Source organism: Peromyscus eremicus, chromosome X, assembly GCF_949786415.1.
Source record: "Peromyscus eremicus chromosome X, PerEre_H2_v1, whole genome shotgun sequence".
Classification (NCBI taxonomy): domain Eukaryota; kingdom Metazoa; phylum Chordata; class Mammalia; order Rodentia; family Cricetidae; genus Peromyscus; species Peromyscus eremicus.
In genome coordinates this window covers 57,719,775-57,745,463 of record NC_081439.1, presented here as the reverse complement: position 1 = coordinate 57,745,463, position 25,689 = coordinate 57,719,775, and the positions used below count along the sequence as shown (strand labels likewise).

Below are 25,689 nucleotides of genomic sequence, written 5' to 3'. Positions count from 1 at the left end.
AGATCCAAATTAACAAAATCAGAAACAAAAGGGGGGACATAACAACAGACACTGAGGAAATCCAGAGAATCGTTAGGTTATACTTCAAAAACCTGTACTCCACAAAATTGGGAAATCTAAAATTGGACAACTTTCTGGATAGATACCATTTACCAAAGTTAAATCAAGATCATATAAACAATTTATTTATTTTTTTAAAGATTTATTTATTTATTATGTATACAATGTTCTGCCTGCATGTATGTCTGTAGGCCAGAAGAGGGCGCCAGATCTCATTACAGATGGTTGTGAGCCAGCATGTGGTTGCTGGGAATTGAACTCAGGACCTCTGGAAGAGTAGTCAGTGCTCTTAGCCTCTGAACCATCTCTTCAGCCCATAGAATTCTGCACTAAAACTATCTGGTCCTGAGCTTTTTTTTTTTTTTTTTTTTTTTTTTGTTGGACACTTAATGACTGCTTCTATTTCCTTAGGGGTTATTGGTCTATTTAAATTGTTTATATAATCAAAGTGGGAGAATCAGAGTAGAAATAGAGGTGTGATGGGGAAGGATCTTTGACCTTTAAAGAAAACACTTGTTCCACAGATTACAATTAATAAACCAGAATCTAGCTGGTACTTCCTGGCTAATTTGGGGGTGGTCCTGAAGGTAGGAAAACAGTTGCTCACAGGGTATCTCTGACAATTTTTCCCCTTTATTATATTTGAGGCTCCCCTGGGAGACCTTTTCTCATGATCTCCTCCGGGAGTCTTGAGGCCAAGCTTCCTTGCAGAAACAGATCAAATCCTTTTGTTTCAGAGTTTAGAGGAGGAAAGATAGAGAAGCCTTGAGTGGGGGGTGGCCCTTCTCCAACCACACTCTCTAGCTTGGAGGAGAAACTCTGCTGTACAAAGGGAAACAGCTGGTGTCATCTCGTCTGTCCCAGAAGGATGCTCGACTGAGTAGTGAGACTGCCACACCTATCCATGGCTCAACTAATGTCTCCCTTCTTTGATTCTAGGTGCTCCTGAATCTCTGTGTTCCATCTTCCCTCCTTTAGAGATGTGTCCCCATATCCCAGCAGTCTCCAGGAGGCTCAGGCAAAGCTTCCCAGACTCCTCCTGAGGTACTAAGAATACTATATTTGCAAGGGGGAAGTAGCCCTCCTATACAAGTCAACAGGTTGTCTTCATTTGCATACACACTCATGAGGCTCCTTGCTTGCAGGAACCTGGGCCCAACTATTCCTCAAACCAAAATATTTGCCACCTGGAAGAAAAGGCTCCAAAGAAAAACAATAAAATAAACTTCCTCTGGCTCCTGAAATGCCCATTTTAGAAAGGAAAACCCAGGGGCCATCAAACATAACCACTCCCAGCCACTCCAGTGAATATACCTACCAGAATGTGATAGCTACTATAATCCTCCCGACATCAGAATTCTGGTGCAGCATGTGATGGTTGAAGTAAAAAGGAGTTAGGAAGAGAAGAGACTAGTAATGGGGAGACTGAGCCAAGCGAAAAAGGGACTGTGGAGAGGGCAGTTGGGTTTGTCTGGGTGGGATATTAGAAGATGTTCAATGAAGAGGCGTGTATCATTCATTGATCTTGCTCAGGTTTCCACAGTCATCCAAAAATCATGGAAACCAAGAGGTTGACTGGACCAGCTCTCCTACCTGAGGGGTGTGTCCTTCTTTGAGGCAGGCAGGCAATACTTCTTTTTTTTTTTTATTTTTTTATTTTTTTTTATTTTTCGTTTTTCGAGACAGGGTTTCTCTGTGTAGCTTTGCGCCTTTCCTGGAACTCACTTGGTAGCCCAGGCTGGCCTCGAACTCACAGAGATCCGCCTGGCTCTGCCTCCCAAGTGCTGGGATTAAAGGCTTGCGCCACCACCGCCCGGCCAGGCAATACTTCTTAACTATAACTAGTTGTGAGATGTAACAGAGGAAAATTTTGAGAATGCTGTTCTTATTCAGTCTAGGTTAGCTGAAGCCATGTACAAATATACTAATCTGTAAAACTCAAGGAGGCCAAGTTATAATGAGCTCTACCTTTTATAATCCAAGCCTCTCCGGATAGACAAAAGCTTCAAAAATTAGACCAGAGACCCCAGAACTCTTTTCCCACTTTATAAAGGTTATTTTCAAAAACTGGGAGAGACCCTGAGAGCCAAAAGGGCTAAACTGGAAGAAGAAAGAGAAACAAAGCTCAGTACATGGCATGTCAGTTGCGTGATGGATTAATCTTAGGAATCCTATATCGTCATCTAGAGGCCATCTGCTTTAGTGTAAAGGAACCGACACAGCTTCAGAATGTCTGTCTCCTGCTACTGTCCTCAGTCAAGAAGATATTTCATCGAGATTGCCTAAAGCTTCCCCCAGGACCACGTCTAATCTGAAAAGTGAAGCACCATTGGAAGAGAGAATGTCCCTTTCTCCTCTGTGAGGGAAGACCAGTCTCCATCCAAGGACTTTACTCTTTGGTTAAACATGAAAAGGAAAAATGCCCTTGACTTTGTTCCTGGACTATGAGGATCCTAGTGAAGCAAGAAGCCCTTCTCCCTTTGAGGACTAGTGAGGCCCCGAGGAGAAGCTCCTGTTCATAAGCCTTTGGTAGCCCTCAGTGTAGCTGGGACCAAAATGACATTCCTTATTGACATGGGAGAGACTATTTCTTCCCTGACGACCTTCTCTTGTTAACCATCCAGTCCCTAGGCCTCCTTACTGTTACTTTACATCCTGATCCACAGGCAGCAGGGAGAGAGAGAAAGAGAGAGATAGAGAGATAGAGATAGAGATAGAGATAGATAGAGAGAGAGAGAGAGAGAGAGAGAGAGAGAGAGAGAGAGAGAGAGAGAGAGAGACTGGTGTTGGCTTTTGCAACCTCAAAGCATACTTCCAGTGACACACCTCCTCCAACAAGGCCACACCTCCTAATCTTTCCCAAACAGTTCCACTAACTGAGGAACAAGCATTCAAACATATGGGCCTATGGGACATTCTCATTCAAACCACCACATTTCCACTCCCTGGTCACATAGGTCTGTGGCCACATCATAAAGCAAAATGCCTACTTTAAAAGTCCCCAAAGCCTTTTCACAGTCTCAAGACAACTGAGAGCCCAAAGTCTTTTCTGAGACTCAAGACCGTCTCTTAACTGTAATCTCTAAAATCAAATCAAAAAGCAGATCACATACTTCCATCATGTGGAATGGCACAGAATGTACATCACCACCACAAAAGGGAGGAAAGGGGACATGGCGAAAAAATACTGCACAAAGCAAAAACTGAAAACTGTCAGGACAAACTCCAAATCCCACAGCTCCATGTCTGATGTCAAAGGGTTTGGTTATGAGATGGTCCTTTGCTTCCAGTTTTGTTGACTGTAACACACTTCTCTCTCTTTGGATGGTTTCACACCTTGTCTGCAGCAGGTTTCCCATGCCTCTGGTGTTTCCAACCCGTGCTATCCAGGCTTCACCATGAAAGCATCATACCATGGCTTCTCCAGGCCTCTATGCAGGGACTCCTCTGTCATATTCATGGCCTTGGTGGCTTTCCTTAACTGTAGAGAAAGATTGTACCATTCCTTTCCTATATCCTTCTGGAGTTTAATCCAGAACCACATGGCCGGAGCTGCCAAGTTTTTCTGCTTGCTGGGGCTGGAACCTGGCTCCTTCCTTGAATTACATTTGTATCAGCTTTGTGTTGTTGATGGTTTCCTTTGCGCTTGATCTTTCCTTTAATTCCTTTTCACAAGCTGGAAGCTTAGCTGGGTTAGGTCTTGACCTGAGGGCACTACTCCTTTTATTCCATTTTGAATCAGGCCGTTCTTTATTTTTTTTTAATCTCCTTGAGCACAGGATTTGGCTTCAACATTACATTTCCTGGTGCTCTTTTTCTCCTCAAACTGTATATTTTATATTTCTCTTTGTCCCACTTGCTTCTTTTCATTGTAGATCTGCGTTAGAGTGATCACTAACATCAATACTAGGCCATCTTGAAATCTCATCTGCCAATGATATTAGTCAGAAACTTCAATTTAGCCTCCATCAGATTTTTAGGACAAGAGAAAAAACAGCTATTTTTTTGCCAAAATATCACAAGAATGGTCTCTAGGTCACTTGCTAGTATTCTTTCTTCCTCTGTGAACCCTCTTGATCCAGGCCTATATGGTCCACATCACCCTCAGCACTGTTTTCCATGTTCCAACTAGAATGGCTCATGAAGCTTCACTTAAAGTGTCCAAGTTCTTTTCTAGTCCAAAGTCTTCCATATTCCTCCAACCAATACCATGGTCAGGCCTGTCACAGAAATACTCCAGTTGCTAGTACCAACTTCTGTCTTAATCAATGTTCTATTGTTGGGAAGAGACACCATGACCAAGGCAACTCTTATAAATAAAAACATGTAATTGGAGGTTTGCTTACAGTTAGTTTTAGAAAGTGTCTTAGGGTTACTATTGCTGTGATGAAACATCGTAACCGAAAGCAACTTGGGGAAGAAAGGGTTTATTTCATTCATAGTTTCATATAGCAGTTCATTATAAAAAGCAGTGAGGGAAGGAACTCAAACATGGCAAGGACCTGGAGGCAGGAGCTGATGCTGAGGTTGTGGAGGAGCGCTGCTCACTGGCTTGCTCAGCCTTCTTTCTTATAGAACCCAGGACCATCAGCCCAGTGATGGTACCACCCACAATGGACTGGCCTTCCCCAATTAATCACTAATTAAGAAAATGCCCTATAGCTGGATTTGGGGGGGCCAAGACAGGGTTTCTCTGTCCTGGAACTTGCTTTGTAGACCAGGTTGTCCTTGAACTCATAGAGATCCACCTGCCTCTGCCTCCTGAGTCCGCAGCTGGATCTTATGGAGGCATTTTTTTTCAGTTGAGGTTCCTCCTTTCAGATGACTCTAGCTTGTGTCAAGTTGACATAAAACTTGCCAGGGCAGAAGGTTAGTACATGATTATCATGGTAGGAAACAGACAGCCATGGCACTGGAGCAGCAGCTGAGGGAATTTACATCCTAATCCACAGGTAAGTGGGGCGGGGGGAGCACCCCAACAAAGCCATATCTCCTCCAATCAGTCCACACCCAATTGTTGTGGAATATTAATTTAAGATATGTTATATTTGTTTATGCTGTGGAGCATTTGTTTTAATGATGCAAAGATGTGTTGCATTCTTTTGTGTTGCATTTGTTTAACTCTCTGAAGCTGTGTTACTTTGCCTGTCTAAACACCTGATGGGTCTAATAAAGACCTGAATGGCCAATAGCAAGTCAGGTGAAAGGATAGGTGGACCTGGCAGGCAGAGAAAATAAATAGGAGAGATCTGGGAGAAAAAGAAGAAGAGATGGAGAAGACTCCAGGGGCCAGCCACCCAGCCTTACAGCAAGCCACAGAGTAAGAAAGAAAGATACACAGAAATAGAAAAAGGTAAAAGCCTAGAAGCAAAAGATAGATGGGATAATTTAAGAATAGCTGGCAAGAAACAAGCCAAGCTAAGGCCAGGCATTTACAAGAAAGAATAAGTCTCCATGTGTTTATTTGGAAGCTGGGTGGTGGGTCCTCAAAGTGCTAAAGAGCAAAAAGAGTCCAAGAGTAAAAAGCAAACAACACCCAATCCTTCCCAAACAGTTCCACTAACCGGGGACCAAACATTCAAATACGTGAGATTATAGGAATCATTCTCATTCAAACCACCACACACTATCTAAGGTCTGCATGGTTAAACTTCAGACTCACATTTGAAACCCCAAAGGCTTATATGGCATTCTGAACACCAAGTGTCTCAGTTCTGTACTACCTGGAACCTCAAAGTCTCTGTTGATAGTCTTTACTATACTACACCACTCAAAAAGTTTCTATCAATGTCTGTGATAACTCTTTTCCCAGATGCTCACAAATAATCACTCATGTCACAGTTGCCCCTGGGAACCCCAACAAATTTCACTGAAGGTCTTAATATCATTTAAAGCTCAAAGAATGATATGATATATACCATACTGATAAATCATCATGTTCTGTTTAAAGTGGCTCTGGAAGTGGAATAGACCTTTCCAGAATTTCAGACTCAAACTTGTTTATTTCAAATGTTTTCCAAAATGCCGTATTCTGGGACAGGTTGGCTCTCTAACTCTGTAACAGGGAAAGGGAAACAGAAACCATCTAAGGATATTAAAAGTATTCAACCCTTAAACAGCTTGGGAGAAAAACCCCTTTCAACAAAGATTACTATTGCTTATTTATTCCATAGTATAAAAATGCCTGTGGTGGGAAAAAGAAGCCAGAAGGTCATCCATGGAGAGACTGTCCTGTTCTACCCTGGGATTTCCGCCAGGAACACCAGCTGACTACTTGAATGCGGTTTCCACAGTTGATTTCTGCTGGATGTATTAAGTGCCTAAGCTTGATTTAATGAGACTTTGCCTGCTATATGTCACTTGCTTCTTGTTCTTTTCTTTTTGCTTGCCTTGTGCTTAACAAACTCACTCATTTGGAACAAAGTTTGAATATCATAGATCACCCTCTGGACTGTACAGAGTAAGTGGAAAGGAAGGTTTACAGCTTCTCATTGATCACTGAACTCCTGTAATTCCCTATGCCATGTGCCCATCTTGACAGTAAAGAAGTCAGATGGATCCTAAAAAATGTTCCATAACTTGAAGATCATGAATGAGACTATGGTCTTGGTATACCCCATAGTTCCCAATACTTAACCTTCTTGAGACAGATATCCCCATATGCCCCCTGGTTCTTGATGTTAGGCTATAAAAATACTTTCTTTTTGTTCCTATCAACCTAGACTCAAAGTTACTACTTACCTTCTAAAGGCAGGACCCCTTCCTTCACTGAGCAATTTGCCTAGACTGTCTTACTTCAACACCTGTCTTACTTTAAATTATGCCCAAACTAAGTAGCCTTCTTCAATACATAGATGATTTGCTAATCTATAGCTCAGACCAAACAAAATGCTGTCTTAATTCTTCAAAATCTTACCCCATGTGGATGTGAGGCTTTACCTTCAAAGGCCTCCCTCTTCTTCTGCTGCCCATTTAGCATAGAAAAAACTATGCCAGGAGAAGATTGGCAAATAAATTTTACTCACCTGTCTCAAGCAAAGGACCCACATATCTACTAGTTCTAGCAGATACCGTCACCAAATAACTACAGACATTTCAGATAACACCAAAAGAACTTTAGAAGTGTTCCACATTTTTCATAGAACACATTACTTCTCACTTTGGGCTCCTCTAGTTCCTACGGTCTGATAACAGTCTGGCTTTCACTTCCAATATCAGAGAGTAAATGAATCTCTCAAAAAATTAAATATTATTTTTATAACACCTGGAACTTCAATTTTCTGCAAAGATCAAAAGGATTAACTCATAAAAGATCTCCCTAAGTTGACACTTGAGACTAAACAGTCCTGGCCCATTCTCCTTCCTGTACCACTTTTAAGATTCCACATCACCTCTAAGTCTATCACTTATCTTAGCCATTTTGGAAGCCATTACAGTAGGTCCTTCCTCCAGAATGACCCATTGTTAAATCACAAGGCTCATAAGCTGTCTCAGCTTGTTACATCTTAGTGACAGCTAATCAAGGCTGTCACTGACTACCAGGATAAGTACAGTCCTACGTCTGACCTTACCTTTTCAGGATCACCTCCCATGTTAACTTGGAGGATTGTGCCTATCTGGAAACTTTCTCGAAGGATAAAAGACCACTCAAAGCTGCCATGTTCAGACCACATCAAGTGCTGCTTGGACCTCCAACTTCAGTTAAGCCACAAAGCCTGTCATCATGAGTGGTGGTTTGAATGAGAATGGCCTCCATAGGCTCATAGCTTTAAATACTTGGTATCCAGTTTGTGCAACTGTTTGGGTAAGACTAGGAGGCATATCCTTGTTGGAGGAGGTTTATCACTGGGGGTGGGCTTTGAAATTTCAAAGACTTGTTCATTCTCAGTGTGCTCTCTCTTCCTTCTGATTTTGAATAAGGATGTGAGTGCTCAGCTGTTGTTGTTGCCATGCCTTTGCTCCACCATCGTGGACTCTAACCCTCTGAAACTGTAAGCCAATCAAATGCTCCCTTTATAAGTTGTCTTGGTCATAGTGCTTTATCACAACAATAGAAAAGTAGCTAAGATAGACATTGATTCAGGAAGTGGGCTATTACTATTACAGACCTGACCATGCTGTTTGTTGGGAGAGTGTTGAAGACTTTGGGACTTTGGACTAGGGAAGAGTTGAACACTATAACCAGGGATTAACAGGCCATCCTAGTAGGAGCTTGTAAGACAGTGGTGTTGAGAGAAATGTAAACTACAGAGACCCAGATGAAGAGGTTTCAGAGGGGAACAATATTAGCAACTTGGCTGGAGACCATTCTTGTGATATTTTGGCAAAATGGAATAAAGGGAGGGATGCCCTCAGGGCAAGCCCTCATCTAGCTAAGCTTCTAACTTTTATAAGGAAAGGACTGGGGAAGTTTATACTCCTAAAAAGCAGCAAAAAAGAGAACTTATGCACTTGTAAATTCAAGGAGGAGCCAGGCTCTACCACAAGCAGGCAGCTGAATTTGACAGCATTGTCCATCTAGTTCTGGTTTTAGAGTCATGGAGGATATAAGAGTAAGGAGGTTGTGGAGTCTTCCATCCTCCAATGCAAGTGGAGACCCTCTACTCAACCAAAGGCCACTGTAACCAGAAGACCAGACAGGAAACAGAAACCAAGGAAGAAAACACCCATCCAACAAAGACAAATATAGAAATGAGCACCTAGACCTATAATCACTCCAAATCCAGATGCCTAAATCTAAGTGTAAGAACACAATCAACAACAGCCAGGGCAATATGTCACCAGCAGAACCCAGCCATCCCACTACAGCACGCCCTGAATATTCTAACACAGCAGAAGCACAAGAAAAAGACCTTTAAAACAACTTTATGAGGATGATAGAGGTCCTTAAAGAGGAAATTAATAATCCTTTAAAGAAATTGAGGAAAAGACAATCAAAATATTGGAGGAAATGAATAAATCCCTTAAAGAATGTCAAGAAAACCAAGAGAAAACAAACAGTTAAAGGAAATGAATAAAGCTATTCAAGACCAGAAAATGGAAATAAAAGTAATAAAGAAAACACAAACTGAGGGAATTATGGAAATGGAAAATCTTCTCAGCATCTTACAGAACATTCTCCAGAGTTTACCACATACTTGGTCACAAAGCAAGTCTCAACAGACACAAGAAAATTGAAATAATTCCCTGTATTCTATCAGACCACCACATATAAAAGCTATATTTCAACAACAACAGAAACAACAAAAAGCCTACAAATTCATGTAATAGGACACAGGTAAAGTCACAGAACACGTGGTGATACATAGATTAATAGTTATGGGTTGAGTTAAGTTATAAGAGCTAGCTAATAAGAAGCCTGAGCCATAGGTCATATAATTTACAATTAATATTTAGCCTCTGAATAATTATTTTATAAGTGGCTGAGGGACTGTGGGGCCAGATGAGACCTGAGAAAACTTATGGCTACATTTGGCTGCCCAACGTGTTAGCTCAAGTTTCCACCTAAAGCCCAAGAGATCTTAATAAGAGATTCTAAAACTGAGCCAAAACCAGCTTCCTGCTTCATGTCTCATGTGGGCCTTGAGACACTGCAGCATTTGGGCATGGCGGATTCCTGCCTCAGTATACAGAGCTGTCTCCAAGCTGCACAGCATGCTGCATGGTGGATTTAGCCTTTACTCATACAGACAAAAAGGGTTTATGGGCGAGCTGCACACTACCTGGTGGCAGCATGGACCCCAGAGTTGCCAGGGTAAGCATGACTTTCCTGGGTACCGCCATCATGTTGGGAAGTTGAAATGGGCAGAGTCAGCAGCCAGGGCTGCTGCTTCAATCTTAGCCACACTGGAGTTTGCAATGATCAGAAAAAGATTATAAATACACAAAAGACAGATTCAGATGGAATAAATCTCTAAATGGTTTACATTATGTGTAAAAATGTATGTAGGCTTGGAAGAGAGAGAAAAAGGATACACAGTTATATAAAGAAATAGATAACTAAAAAAGTCTTTAAAGGGACAGTAAACATAATATAATAAGCCATGTAAAGATGGTAATCACACAGAGAGTCTGGATTATATTGTCTTTGGGATTTTTAACTGCAGAAAGACATTTGATTGTAAAGGTTGCTGAGTTAAACCAATATATACATTTTAAAGGTATCTTGACTTCAAAATTTGTGTCTAAGGATATATTGCTTTGGAAAAGAGGTTCTGCTTTTGTTTCCACAGAAGATTAGAACCTATGGATTGCTTCCAGGCTAATATGGTTTGATCAACCAAGACTCCCTGAAAGGTCTCTGATGACACAATGGCCCAGATGAACCAACATCCAAAATCAGCTTCAAAGCAACTGGCTGAGATGATCTGTCCTCACAGACTACTACAGCCAAGATTTAACTATAATTTTTAATTTTTTCAGGATCCCTATAAGATTATCAGCACCCCTCAATGAGCAGGAAGTAGTAGGAGAAGCTATGCCCCAAATTCCCAAAATATTGTTTATAGATGCTTATTTTTATTTAAAGGTGGTTGATTATAAATGCAATCTCTTCCTAAACAAGAAAAGGGGGTATTATAGATATGATAGGATGAAAGGGCAGATTATTGAATCTACTTTTAAGAGCAAGAACTTGTTTAAAATGTTTTACATTGCTACATATTTTAGTTTATTATAAATTTAAAGTTAATTTTGTTGTACTGTATATTTCTACTCTTGTTTAAGATATTATGTTTATGCAGCTCATTTAAAATTGTAATATATAATTAAGAAATACAGATTAATAGTCATCTAGGATAATCAAACTTGTAGCCATGTTAGTTAAGATTTTTAGACATGTAAAGGTATATTTCAATTAGATAGACAATCTTCAAACACTTCAAAGACTTACAAAATATGGCATTTAAAATGTTTTAAAAACTTAAACTTTCTGGACAGTGAGACACATCTGCTCCTGGCAGCACCGATTAACTTCAAAGAAGATGATGGGCATTGAAGAAACTCCATATGGAGTTTGCTTTCCTTATGGCAAAAGTTAGCCATTTGGACAAGAAACTGTTCTTGCCTGGACTGCTTAACAAAATGTTATATTGACTGCACATGCAAGACCCATGGAAAAATGACCACTAAATTTTGTCAAAACAAGGTGAGATAGTCTTTCAGGTTCTTGCTTCATAGAGGAGATTGCCAGATATTCTACAGGACATGGGGAGAAGTGACTAAAAAACTCTAGGTCTATAGGCTGAAGATGGATGCCCCAATGTTGCAGAGGAACTTGAGGTGACTATCAGGCAGCCAGCTGTCTCTGTCATTCTAGATTTATGGAAGTTGCTTGTAATACACTTCAGGTTTACTTAGGTAATATATCCTTCTGGGGTCTTTGATGGAGTTGAAGACTAGATAGTTATAATTGTATTTTTCCTTGGTTACAATGAAAGATAAATTAGATATAAAAATTTAGATTCACAGAAGTAAGATAGATGATAGTGTATTTTATTTAATTTTGCCAAATAAAAATAGACTAGATATTGTAACTGTAATTCCTGCTTGATAACTGTTCTATTATCTGTAATTTTACTATGTTAAAGTTAAAACTTTCATTTTTAATTAGACAGAAAAGGGGAAGTGATGTTGGATGACTTTCTGTATGCTGTGAATATGTATTGCTTCCATTGGCTAATTAATAAAGCTGCATTGGCCCATGGCAGGGCAGAATGGAGCCAGGTGGGAAATTCCAATGGAGATGGAGGGAGGAGAAAGGCAGAGTGGGAGATGTGAGCCAGCCGCCCAAGGAGCAACATGTAATGGGATGCAGGTAAAGCCATGGAACATGTGGTAATACATGGATTAATAGTTATGGGTTGAGTTAAGTTATAAGAGCTAGCTAGTAAGAAGCCTGAGCCATAGGCCATGTAATTTACAATTAATATTAAGCCTCTGAGTGATTATTTTATAAGTGGCTGAGGGACTGTGGGGCCAGGTGGAACCTGAGAAAACTTATGACTACACCTGCTTTTTTCTGAATCAAAACAGAGGAGGTGTGGATAGGGTGGGGGAACCAACAGGGAGGTTGGAGTGGGACTAGGAGGAGTGGAGGGAGAGGAAAGTGTGGTTGGGATATAAAATAAAGGAAGAAAGAAAGGAAGGAAGGAAGTGAGAAAGAAAAGAAAAGAAAAGGAAAGAAAGAAAAACCAGCCAGGTGGTGGTAGCATACACCTTTAATACCAGCACTAGGGAGGCAAAGACAGGTGGATCTCTGTGAATTCAACACCAGCCTGGTTGACAGAGGGAGTTCCAGGACAGCCAAGGCTACATAAAGAAACCCTGATCGAGAAAGCAAAAACAAACAAACAAACAAACAAACAAAAAGCAAAAAAAAAAAAAAAAAAGAAAACCAAATCAGTAGGTTCTCCTCTAGGGCTTATGACTTCACTAGCCATGGGTTTTGGCCATATTTACAATACTAGGCATGAATTCCATCCTGTGGACAAGGCCTCAAATCTAATCAAGAGAGCAGTTGGTTACCCCCATAGTCAGTCTTGCCACTATTGCAGCAATGGGCACATCTTCCAGGGCACACTTCATAAAGTAACTATTACTTCCCAGTGGTTCCATAGGCTGGAGGACAAACCTTGAACACACAAGCTTTTGGGAGGACATTTTATATCTGGACTATAGTACTCTCCACATATTATGTATATATTATTTAGGTGGGATTTATAACCAAAATGGAAACTGAATTTGGGAATTTCTCTGTTTATCCATGTAAAGAATAAAATATGTTGAGGGAACAAAAACAGGGACATGGCCAAGAGATCTTTTGATAAGAAGATTGGACTGAATAAAAGGAAGATAACTGCTTTTCATTATGACAATGGAAAGTGCCACACACATCACAGGCTCAGGTCTTGAGACCTGGGTCTTGAGAAAAAAATGGTTTAAAAGAAAGATCCCAGACCACTAGAAAGTGATGGGGCAGGGCAGGATGCCTTAATGTTTATTGACTTACTGCCCAAGGCTACTTCATGTCTGTATTTAACCAGTAGTTTTTAACAGACCCAAGTGCAGCTTAATCTATTATTCCAGATGGCATAGGTCATAGACCTTGAAAGCATCCACATAGTTTTAACTCTGCAGGCATACGGGAAAAGATAGCAAAAGCTTCCATTCTACATACCTATCAAAGGAATGGACATAAGGACAAAGAACTCTGCCGTAACAGAACTTGGTGAGAATTGTACATCCTACAAAACCCAACCCTTTTCTTTTTCAAAAAGAAGAATAATTAAGACCCCCATTTTTCTTAGCTAGGACAAATAAAAAACTGTCTCTGTAATAGCAAACTGGAACAAACAGGCCTATATTCTCTTTCACTGAGGAAAGGACTGGGAAAACTGCCCCACGCTTGAGTTTACATATTTCTACCCTTTGTTCCATGATTTTCTAGTAATTATAAGACAGCTCCAGTAATGTTAGGAGGGAAATTAGGTTTCTTACTCTCCCTGGTTTGGCCAGACTGTAAATAAATCCATTTCCCTTCACCAATTTCTGATTCATAATTTTTTCAATACAGTGGAACCAAGATGCCATGCACCTCAATGTGGTGATATTTATCTGAGGATCAGAGGAAAAAGCCAGCCACTCTATTAGACAATGAAGTCAGGCAATGGTAGCACATGCCTTTAATCCTATCATTTGGGAGGCAGGGATCTGTCTGGATCTTTGTGAGTTCAAGATCACACTGGGAACAGAGCCAGTCATGGTGGCACATGCCTTAAATTCCAACACTAGTTAACCATAAAGGTCTGGAGGTCTGTACAGACAGACAGGAAGTGACATCCTGGGCAGGAAGAGGAAGTGATGTAGCTGGACAGAGAGAGCAAATGAGATAGCAGAACAGAAAGACATATAGGCATAGGCATACAGGAAGTAGGTCTCTTGGGAAGCTGAGGTATTGGTGAGGTGAAGTTAGCTTGTGGCTTTTCCTATTTCTCTGATCTTTCAGGTTTTCACCCCAATATCTGGCTCTGGGTTTTTTATTATAAGACTGTTTAGCAATTTGTCTACACTTAGACATTTGCCAAAATATTTGCAAATCATCATAAAAATCTGAAAGAAAGAAATGAAGACCATCTTTAGAAAGCACTTGCTTATTTGAGAGGCAGAGGCAGGTGGATCTCTGAGTTTGAGGCCAGCCTGGTCTACAGAGTTCCAGGACAGCTAGGGCTATACAGAGAAACCCTGTCTCAAAAAACTCAACCAACCAACCAACTAAACAAACAAACAAACAAACAAACAACTGAAGCTGAGCTACATAAGGATGCCAATGGTACAATGGTACCATAATCACTCATTCTTTTTTTTTTTTTTTTAAAGATTTATTTATTATGTATACAGTGTTCTGCCTGCATGTATGTCTGCAGGTCAGAAGAGGGCACCAGATCTCATTACAGATGGTCATAAGCCACCATGTGGTTGCTGGGAATTGAACTCAGGACCTCTGGAAGAGCAGTCAGTGCTCTTAACCTCTGAGCCATCTCTCCAGCCCCACTCATTCTTTATAGCAGAGAACTGAGCTTCTCACAATAGGCTGGGACAAATACCAGCTCTTCTCTGACAAGATAAAGCATAAAAAAACCCAGAGTTTAAAACTAGAATAATGCTTGATTTTAAACTATGTTGCTGTTCCCAGTTCCCTATCTTAAGCAGCATTAAGACTACAAGAGGAAGAAATCTCACAATAGGTATTATGATGTCAGACATTCTATAACCTCTGAATTCTGCTTCTAGAATACTAGAGTTGCTGTTGCCTTGAGACTTTCACAACACATCTCTTGCCAGTGGAGCCAAAATGAAGGCTCTACTTTGGCTTTACTGTGTTTCGTGCTTTGTTTCCTACTGCTGTGCAGGTAAGTCAGATACCTGGACATCTGTATCTGTTCTTACTTCCCTTCTATGTCCAGAGACCATTCTCCTGTCTGTCTCATCCCTATTTTACTTCTCATCCTTTTCTGAACTAGTTTAACCCCCTTCTTTGGTCCCTCCTCTCATTCTCTTCTCCCTCATCTACATTTACATATCCTCTTCCATACTTTTTACTCCCTTCTCTTCTCTACCTCTACTTCCTGCCCTACCCTTTAAATTTCACTGCATCAGATAGAATATCTTTGCCTATCATGTCTTGTACAAACTTTATTTTCATTTGGTTTAAATGTACAATGAAGAAGAGACAAAGCATCGGATTGTGGTCATGGTAGGAATATCACACATCTATGATGGCGGAATGTCTTTCTCTACGCTCTGAATATGTGTTTCTCTGATTGGTCGATAAATAAAGCCCTTTGACCTATGGCAAGGCAGCTTAGAGGCAGGCGGGAAATTCAAAGGGAGAGACAAGAAGAAGGCGGGGGAGGGGAGGGGAGGGGGAGAGATGCCAGCAAGCCACCTAAGGAGCAACATGTAACGGGATACAGGTAAAGCCATGGAACATATGGTGATACATAGATTAATAGTTATGGGCTAATTTAAGATATAGAGCTAGCTAGCAAAAAGCTTGAGTCATGGCCATGCAGTTATAATTACTATAAGTCTCTATGTGTTTACTTGGGTCTGACCAGGTGGGACACAGGAAAAACTTCAGCTACAAATGGTGTCTTTGATGTAGTCGAAGACTAGACAGTTTTAATCATAATTTTCCTTGGTTATGATAAAAGATAAATTAGATATGAAACCTTAGACTCACAAATATAGGATAGATAAAAATTTTCTTTAATTTTACAAAATACAAATAGACTAGATATTGTAACTGTAATTCTTGCTTGATAACTGTTTTGTTATATGTAATTTTAACAGGTTAAAGTTAAAACCTTCGTTTTTGTTTAGACAGAAAAGGGGAGGTGATGGGGGAATGTCTTTCTGTACACTGTGAATATGGGTTTCTCTGATTGGTCGATAAATAAAGCCTTTTGGCCTATGGCAAGGCAGCTTAGAGGCAGGCGGGAAATTCAAAGGGAGAGACAGGAAGAAGGTGGGGGGAGGGGGAGAGATGTCAGCAAGCCGCCTAAGGTGCAACATGTAATGGGATACAGGTAAAGCCATGGAACATATGGTGATACATAGATTAATAGTTATGGGCTAATTTAAGATATAGAGCTAGCTAGCAAAAAGCTTGAGTCATGGCCATGCAGTTATAATTACTATAAGTCTCTATGTGTTTACTTGGGTCTGACCAGGTGGGACACAGGAAAAACTTCAGCTACAAATGGTGTCTTTGATGTAGTCGAAGACTAGATAGTTTTAATCATAATTTTCCTTGGTTATGATAAAAGATAAATTAGATATGAAACCTTAGACTCACAAATATAGGATAGATAAAAATTTTCTTTAATTTTACAAAATACAAATAGACTAGATATTGTAACTGTAATTCTTGCTTGATAACTGTTTTGTTATATGTAATTTTAACAGGTTAAAGTTAAAACCTTCGTTTTTGTTTAGACAGAAAAGGGGAGGTGATGGGGGAATGTCTTTCTGTACACTGTGAATATGGGTTTCTCTGATTGGTCGATAAATAAAGCCTTTTGACCTATGGCAAGGCAGCTTAGAGGCAGGCGGGAAATTCAAAGGGAGAGACAGGAAGAAGGTGGGGGAGGGGAGAAGAGGGGGGAGAGATGTCAGCAAGCCACCTAAGGAGCAACATGTAACGGGATACAGGTAAAGCCATGGAACATATGGTGATACATAGATTAATAGTTATGGGCTAATTTAAGATATAGAGCTAGCTAGCAAAAAGCTTGAGTCATGGCTGTGCAGTTATAATTACTATAAGTCTCTATGTGTTTACTTGGGTCTGACCAGGTGGGACACAGGAAAAACTTCAGCTACAAATGGTGTCTTTGATGTAGTCGAAGACTAGATAGTTTTAATCATAATTTTCCTTGGTTATGATAAAAGATAAATTAGATATGAAACCTTAGACTCACAAATATAGGATAGATAAAAATTTTCTTTAATTTTACAAAATACAAATAGACTAGATATTGTAACTGTAATTCTTGCTTGATAACTGTTTTGTTATATGTAATTTTAACAGGTTAAAGTTAAAACCTTCGTTTTTGTTTAGACAGAAAAGGGGAGGTGATGGGGGAATGTCTTTCTGTACACTGTGAATATGGGTTTCTCTGATTGGTCGATAAATAAAGCCTTTTGGCCTATGGCAAGGCAGCTTAGAGGCAGGCGGGAAATTCAAAGGGAGAGACAGGAAGAAGGTGGGGGGAGGGGGAGAGATGTCAGCAAGCCACCTAAGGAGCAACATGTAACGGGATACAGGTAAAGCCATGGAACATATGGTGATACATAGATTAATAGTTATGGGCTAATTTAAGATATAGAGCTAGCTAGCAAAAAGCTTGAGTCATGGCCATGCAGTTATAATTACTATAAGTCTCTATGTGTTTACTTGGGTCTGACCAGGTGGGACACAGGAAAAACTTCAGCTACAAATGGTGTCTTTGATGTAGTCGAAGACTAGACAGTTTTAATCATAATTTTCCTTGGTTATGATAAAAGATAAATTAGATATGAAACCTTAGACTCACAAATATAGGATAGATAAAAATTTTCTTTAATTTTACAAAATACAAATAGACTAGATATTGTAACTGTAATTCTTGCTTGATAACTGTTTTGTTATATGTAATTTTAACAGGTTAAAGTTAAAACCTTCGTTTTTGTTTAGACAGAAAAGGGGAGGTGATGGGGGAATGTCTTTCTGTACACTGTGAATATGGGTTTCTCTGATTGGTCGATAAATAAAGCCTTTTGGCCTATGGCAAGGCAGCTTACAGGCAGGCGGGAAATTCAAAGGGAGAGACAGGAAGAAGGTGGGGGGAGGGGGAGAGATGTCAGCAAGCCGCCTAAGGAGCAACATGTAACGGGATACAGGTAAAGCCATGGAACATATGGTGATACATAGATTAATAGTTATGGGCTAATTTAAGATATAGAGCTAGCTAGCAAAAAGCTTGAGTCATGGCCATGCAGTTATAATTACTATAAGTCTCTATGTGTTTACTTGGGTCTGACCAGGTGGGACACAGGAAAAACTTCAGCTACAAATGGTGTCTTTGATGTAGTCGAAGACTAGACAGTTTTAATCATAATTTTCCTTGGTTATGATAAAAGATAAATTAGATATGAAACCTTAGACTCACAAATATAGGATAGATAAAAATTTTCTTTAATTTTACAAAATACAAATAGACTAGATATTGTAACTGTAATTCTTGCTTGATAACTGTTTTGTTATATGTAATTTTAACAGGTTAAAGTTAAAACCTTCGTTTTTGTTTAGACAGAAAAGGGGAGGTGATGGGGGAATGTCTTTCTGTACACTGTGAATATGGGTTTCTCTGATTGGTCGATAAATAAAGCCTTTTGACCTATGGCAAGGCAGCTTAGAGGCAGGCGGGAAATTCAAAGGGAGAGACAGGAAGAAGGCGGGGGAGGGGAGAAGAGGGGGGAGAGATGTCAGCAAGCCACCTAAGGAGCAACATGTAATGGGATACAGGTAAAGCCATGGAACATATGGTGATACATAGATTAATAGTTATGGGCTAATTTAAGATATAGAGCTAGCTAGCAAAAAGCTTGAGTCATGGCTGTGCAGTTATAATTACTATAAGTCTCTATGTGTTTACTTGGGTCTGACCAGGTGGGACACAGGAAAAACTTCAGCTACAAATGGTGTCTTTGATGTAGTCGAAGACTAGATAGTTTTAATCATAATTTTCCTTGGTTATGATAAAAGATAAATTAGATATGAAACCTTAGACTCACAAATATAGGATAGATAAAAATTTTCTTTAATTTTACAAAATACAAATAGACTAGATATTGTAACTGTAATTCTTGCTTGATAACTGTTTTGTTATATGTAATTTTAACAGGTTAAAGTTAAAACCTTCGTTTTTGTTTAGACAGAAAAGGGGAGGTGATGGGGGAATGTCTTTCTGTACACTGTGAATATGGGTTTCTCTGATTGGTCGATAAATAAAGCCTTTTGGCCTATGGCAAGGCAGCTTAGAGGCAGGCGGGAAATTCAAAGGGAGAGACAGGAAGAAGGTGGGGGGAGGGGGAGAGATGTCAGCAAGCCACCTAAGGAGCAACATGTAACGGGATACAGGTAAAGCCATGGAACATATGGTGATACATAGATTAATAGTTATGGGCTAATTTAAGATATAGAGCTAGCTAGCAAAAAGCTTGAGTCATGGCCATGCAGTTATAATTACTATAAGTCTCTATGTGTTTACTTGGGTCTGACCAGGTGGGACACAGGAAAAACTTCAGCTACAAATGGTGTCTTTGATGTAGTCGAAGACTAGACAGTTTTAATCATAATTTTCCTTGGTTATGATAAAAGATAAATTAGATATGAAACCTTAGACTCACAAATATAGGATAGATAAAAATTTTCTTTAATTTTACAAAATACAAATAGACTAGATATTGTAACTGTAATTCTTGCTTGATAACTGTTTTGTTATATGTAATTTTAACAGGTTAAAGTTAAAACCTTCGTTTTTGTTTAGACAGAAAAGGGGAGGTGATGGGGGAATGTCTTTCTGTACACTGTGAATATGGGTTTCTCTGATTGGTCGATAAATAAAGCCTTTTGGCCTATGGCAAGGCAGCTTACAGGCAGGCGGGAAATTCAAAGGGAGAGACAGGAAGAAGGTGGGGGGAGGGGGAGAGATGTCAGCAAGCCACCTAAGGAGCAACATGTAACGGGATACAGGTAAAGCCATGGAACATATGGTGATACATAGATTAATAGTTATGGGCTAATTTAAGATATAGAGCTAGCTAGCAAAAAGCTTGAGTCATGGCCATGCAGTTATAATTACTATAAGTCTCTATGTGTTTACTTGGGTCTGACCAGGTGGGACACAGGAAAAACTTCAGCTACAAATGGTGTCTTTGATGTAGTCGAAGACTAGACAGTTTTAATCATAATTTTCCTTGGTTATGATAAAAGATAAATTAGATATGAAACCTTAGACTCACAAATATAGGATAGATAAAAATTTTCTTTAATTTTACAAAATACAAATAGACTAGATATTGTAACTGTAATTCTTGCTTGATAACTGTTTTGTTATATGTAATTTTAACAGGTTAAAGTTAAAACCTTCGTTTTTGTTTAGACAGAAAAGGGGAGGTGATGGGGGAATGTCTTTCTGTACACTGTGAATATGGGTTTCTCTGATTGGTCGATAAATAAAGCCCTTTGGCCTATGGCAAGGCAGCTTAGAGGCAGGCGGGAAATTCAAAGGGAGAGACAGGAAGAACGTGTGTGTGTGTGTGTGGGGGGGAGATGCCAGCAAGCCACCGAAGCAGCAACATGTAATGGGATGCAGGTAAAGCTATGGAACATTTGGTGATACGTAGAATAATAGTTATGGGCTAATTTAAGATATAGAGCTAGCTAGTTAAAAACTTGAGCCATGGCTATGCAAGTTATAATACTGTAAGTCTCTGTGTGTTTACCTGGGGGACGCGAATGGGAGAGATTTGTCCTGACTGCTGGCAGGCCAGGACACAGAAAATCTCCAGCTACACATCTACTCACACAGAAGAAATCACACACGAAGGAAGTTAGGCCACATTGAATATGCAACGAAAACTTATAGCTGAATTTGAGTAGATTAACTAAAAAAATTAGAAAGTTCATTAGTATTGAAAATGTTTTTAATGTTATCTTCATCCATCCCTATTCCTATCCTATCTCTTTTCAGTACCCCAAATACGTAGTCTGAATTTAGATTCATTGATCGAAAATCTACCATCATTGGATGCCTCTGTTGATATACCCTGGCTCGCATCTATGCCTGAAAATTGTCAGGGTATTGTCCTGACTCCATGGCTGATTCTTTCTACGGCTAACTGTCTAAAGAAATCGTGAGTAGGGGGAAGAAAGAATGTTCTTGGGTCTTGGATAAGGTTAAATGAGTTTTTCTTTTCAGGACTCCTGCTGGTGGATTATTTCAGAGAAACTCAATGAAGAAGATACTGATAACAATCACTTTCTGGTACTGAAATCACGTAACTGGCTTGTTTTTGTTAACTAGACAACATCTTTTCTGTCTTCTCATACTTTATTTTTCCATTTCTTTCTCCTTCGTGCATTCTATTGAAAATTAATTGACTATTCACCTTTGTCATGCTCAAAACTAAGTTCTGAGGAGTCATAGATGAAAGGTATAGTCTCTAGGGAAGGAGCGCTATCTCAGCAGTTAAAACATGCATGTCACCAAGGCTGATGACCTGACTTTGAATGAGCTCCTGCAAGTTGCCCTCTGAGTGCCATGTACTTGCTGTAGCATGTACATAAAAGTAAATGAATACATAAAATAAATGAATACATAAAAGTAAATGAATACATAAAATAAATGAATACATAAAAGTAAATGAATACATAAAATAAATGAATACATAAAATAAATGAATACATAAAATAAATGAATACATAAAAATAAATGAATACATTAAAGTAAATGAATTAATAACACAAAATAATTTTTTTTAAAAGAAAAGACACAATGTCTATTCTTGAAGATATGTTAGTCTTTCATCAAAGATAAAGGAAGGTCTTTTGTGTCATCTGAAGAGAATGGATCTTATCACAAATACAAAAAAAAGAAATCGTTGTTTTAGGAATGGTAATATTACTAAGGTTATAACTAGAATTTGTCCATAATAATTTAATCTTGTATCAATTCAGTTATAAAGTCTAGTTCATTTTTTCCTCTTTAATTCATTTAGTCCTTTATCTTCATTCCCTATGGCCATTGCTTTAATTCAGATATTCATGGTGTTGATTCTGGAATACTTCAATACTGTTCTTGAATCTATCCTTTATATTCTTTTTAAAATAATATTTTAATTAATTTTTTGAGAATTTCATACAATATATTTCGACCATATCACCCTATCTACTTCCAGGTCCACTCCCACCTCCCTACCTACCCAGATTTATGTGCCTTTTCTCTCTCTCTCTTCATAAGATTCATGGAGTTCAAATTGTGTTGTTCAACTACTCCTGGATGTGGGGCCTGCCCCTGGGTATGGTCATCTTACCATTTAATAAAATTGACACTTCTCCCAGCAGCTATCCAATATCATTAGTTCCTCAGCTAAGGGTGAGTCTTCATGTCAACCTTTCCTCTTCAATGCTAGGACTTTTGTCTGGCTTGATCTTGCAAAGGTCCTATGTATGCTGTCACAATTGCTGTGACTTTACATATGTGACTTTGCTGTTGTGCCAGGAAAACATTATTTCTTTGAAGTCACCCACCACCTCTGGCTCTTATGATCTTTTTTGCCTTCTCTTCTGTGAAGATCTCTGACCCTTGGGATGGAGGTATGAAATAGATGTCACATTAATAGCTGAGCAATCTGCAGTTTCTTATCCTCTACATGTTGACCAGTTGTGGTTCATTGTTAAATGCCATCTTCACAAGAAGAAGCTTCTCTGATGAGAGTTTAGAGATGCACTGATATATGGATATATCAATAAGTTACTAGGAGAAGTTTTAATATTATGTCCATTTTAGCAGAATCATAGCAGTAGGTTTGTTCCTTGGGCCTATTAATGGTGTCAGGTATGGGTTCCATCTCATGGAACAGGCCTTACATATTATCAGAAAGTGGTTGGTTATCTTCACAACAATGAGTGGTGGGCATACCTTGCCAGAACAGTCATTATTATAGCTTAACAGGTTCACATCTGGGTGAGACTGATGATTACTTTCTTTCTCTGGTAGTGTGCATAGCAGCACCTTCCAGCACTATGAAAGATAGCCAGTAGGGATGAAGCTTCCAGGTGAGTATCAGCTCAATTTATCCATGTTTATGACTCAAGTATGTGGTATCTTCTACAATAGGATCATACCATCAACTTCTGGGGGTAACCAAGATCAATAGCAAATAACTTGTAATATTTGGGGAACTATGGGACACCATTGGTCAACAACTCAAAAAGAGGTTACCAATTCCTGGTCCTGGGATTTTCTAATTTATAGCATATGGTGCCTAGTTGGAATATTGTCTCCCCTATTATAGGGTAACTCAATTTAAGCTCTTTTTATATGTATGTAAGTATTTATTTTAGGAAGCTTCTCCAATAGCAAGTTTCCTATGGTTTTTCCAAAAATACCTTTGGTGTTAGTTATCCATCCCCATATCCTGTCATCCATCCTGCTTTCCCATCCCCAAGCCTATTTAACACTTTCTGTTCCATTATTTTCCTTTCCTCCTTTATAACACTATATTTATACTCCTTCCCTTGAAAGATTCCCTCCTCCCACCCCACCCCTGGGCCCCTACTAGTTTCCTAACTTCTATGGATATTCCAAACAAAACACACATGCCTAAAAATTCAAATCTAAGATCCACATGTAAGAGAAAACATGCAGTGTTTGTCTTTCTGGATCTGGGCTACCTCATCCAGGATGATGGTTTCCAGTTCCCATCCATTTACCTGAAAATTTTATAATTTCATTTCTCTTAACATCTGAATAACATTCCATTGTATAAATGTACTACATTTTCATTATCCATTCACCAGTTGATGGACATTCAGGCTATTACCATTTCCTGGCTATTGTGAATAACAATGAACATGGATGAGTATCTCTGTAATAAGATATGCAGTCCCTTGGGTATATATTAAGGAGTGATATAAATGGATTGGTGGTAGATCTATTTTCAATTTTTTGAGGAATCACCATACTGATTTCCATTGTGACTGCAGCAGTCTGTAATTCCACCAATAATGAATAAGCATTCTCCTTTTCCACATCCACACCAACCTCTACTATCATTGTTTTGAACTTGACCATTCCGTCTACAGCAATAGGAAATCTCAAAATATTTTTTTATTCTTCTCTTATATATTACATCCTGATTAAAGTTTCCCCCTCCCTCAACTCCTACCAGTCCCTCCCCCATCTCCCCTCTTCCCCCAGATCCACTCTTCCTTCATTTACCTTAAAAAAAAAAGAGCAGGCCTCCCAGGGATATCCACTGAACATGGCATAACAGGATTCAATAAGACTAGGCACAAACCCTCATATTAAGGCTGGGTGAGGCAACCAGTAGGAGGGAAAGAGTCCCAAGCTCAAGCCAAAGAGTCAGAGATACCCCTGGACTACCACTGTTGGGTGTCTCACAAGAACACCAAACTACACAACCATATCGTATATGCAGAAGACATAACTCAGACTCATATAGGATCCATGTTTGTCGCTTCAATCTCTGTGAGGCCCTGAGTCCTTCTTAGTTGATTCTGTAGAATGTATTCTTATGGTGTCCACTACCCCTCTGGCTCCTACAATCCTTCCTCCCTTTCTTCTGTGGGGTTCCCCTGTGTTTAGCTGTGGGTCTCTGCATCTGCTGCCATCAGTTGCTGGATGATGCCTCTCTGATGACAATTGGTGTAGGTACTGATTAATGACTATAGCAGAATACAATTAAAAGTCATTTCATTGACTTTTTTTGCCAGTGGTGTTTGGTTCTATCCTGGGTCTCTGGGCTGTCCTGCCTCTGGGTCCTGGCCATCCAGGCAGTGTCAGGCATGGGCTCCCTTGCATGGCATGGGCCTCAAGTTGGACCAGTCATTTGTTGGCCACTCCCACAAGTTCTATGCCACCATTACCCCAGCACATCTTGCAGGCAGGACAGATTGTAGGTCAAAGGTTTTGTGGCTGGGTTGATGTCCCAGACCTACTGCTAGGAGCCTTGCTTGGTTATGGAAGAAGGCCAGTTTGGGCTCTGTATCCCTCATTACTAGGAGACTTCGCTAGGGTCATGCTCATAGATTCCAGGGCATTTCCACTGCAGTAGGTCTCTACATTGCTCTCCAGATGCCCCCAGTTCCAGTTGACTCTCCAAGTACTCTCTCCCTCCATCACCCCAACCCACTTGATCCCATCCATTTGCCTGAAAATTTCATGATGTCATTGTTTTTAATAGCTGAGTAATACTCTATACTGTGTACACGTACCACATTTTCTTTATCCATTCTTCAGTTGAGGAGCATCTAGGTTGTTTCCAGTTCCTGGATATAATAAATAAAGCTGCAATGAACATAGTTCAGCAAGTGTTCTCGTGGTAGGATGGAACATCCTTTGGGTATATGCCCAAGAGTGGTATAGCTGAGTCTTGAGGTAAATCCATTCCCAATTTTCTGAGGAACCATCATATTACTTTCCATAGTAGTTATACAAGTTTTCATGCCCACCAGAAATGGAGGCATGTTCCCCTTGCTTCACATCCTTACCAGCATGAGCTGATACTTGTGTTTTTTATCTTAGCCATTCTGACAGGTGTAAAATAGAATCTCAAAGTAGTTTTGATCTGAATTTCCCTGATAGCTAAGGATATTGAACATTTCTTTGTTTCTCAGCCATTTGAGATTCCTCTATTGAGAATTCTGTTTAGATCTGTACCACAATTTTTAATTGGATTATTTGTTTTTTGATGTCTAGTTTCTTTATATATTTTGGATATTAGCCCTCTTCCAGATGTGAAGTTAGTGAAAATCTTTTACCATTCTGTAAGCTGTCA

The 25,689-nt window shown here is 39.5% G+C and overlaps 1 protein-coding gene across 1 annotated transcript in view; it reads left to right on the top strand.

The window, feature by feature from the left end:
- Positions 1 to 14,856: 14,856 nt before the first annotated feature.
- LOC131899009 (uncharacterized) overlaps positions 14,857 to 25,689 on the top strand; it is a 29,939-nt gene continuing 19,106 nt past the window's right edge. Inside the window, exons 1-2 of the mRNA XM_059250342.1 lie at positions 14,857 to 14,969; positions 20,859 to 21,021. Of these exons, the coding sequence (XP_059106325.1) occupies positions 14,912 to 14,969; positions 20,859 to 21,021 (221 nt within the window). The 5' untranslated portion in view covers positions 14,857 to 14,911. The remainder of the gene's footprint in view (positions 14,970 to 20,858; positions 21,022 to 25,689) is intronic.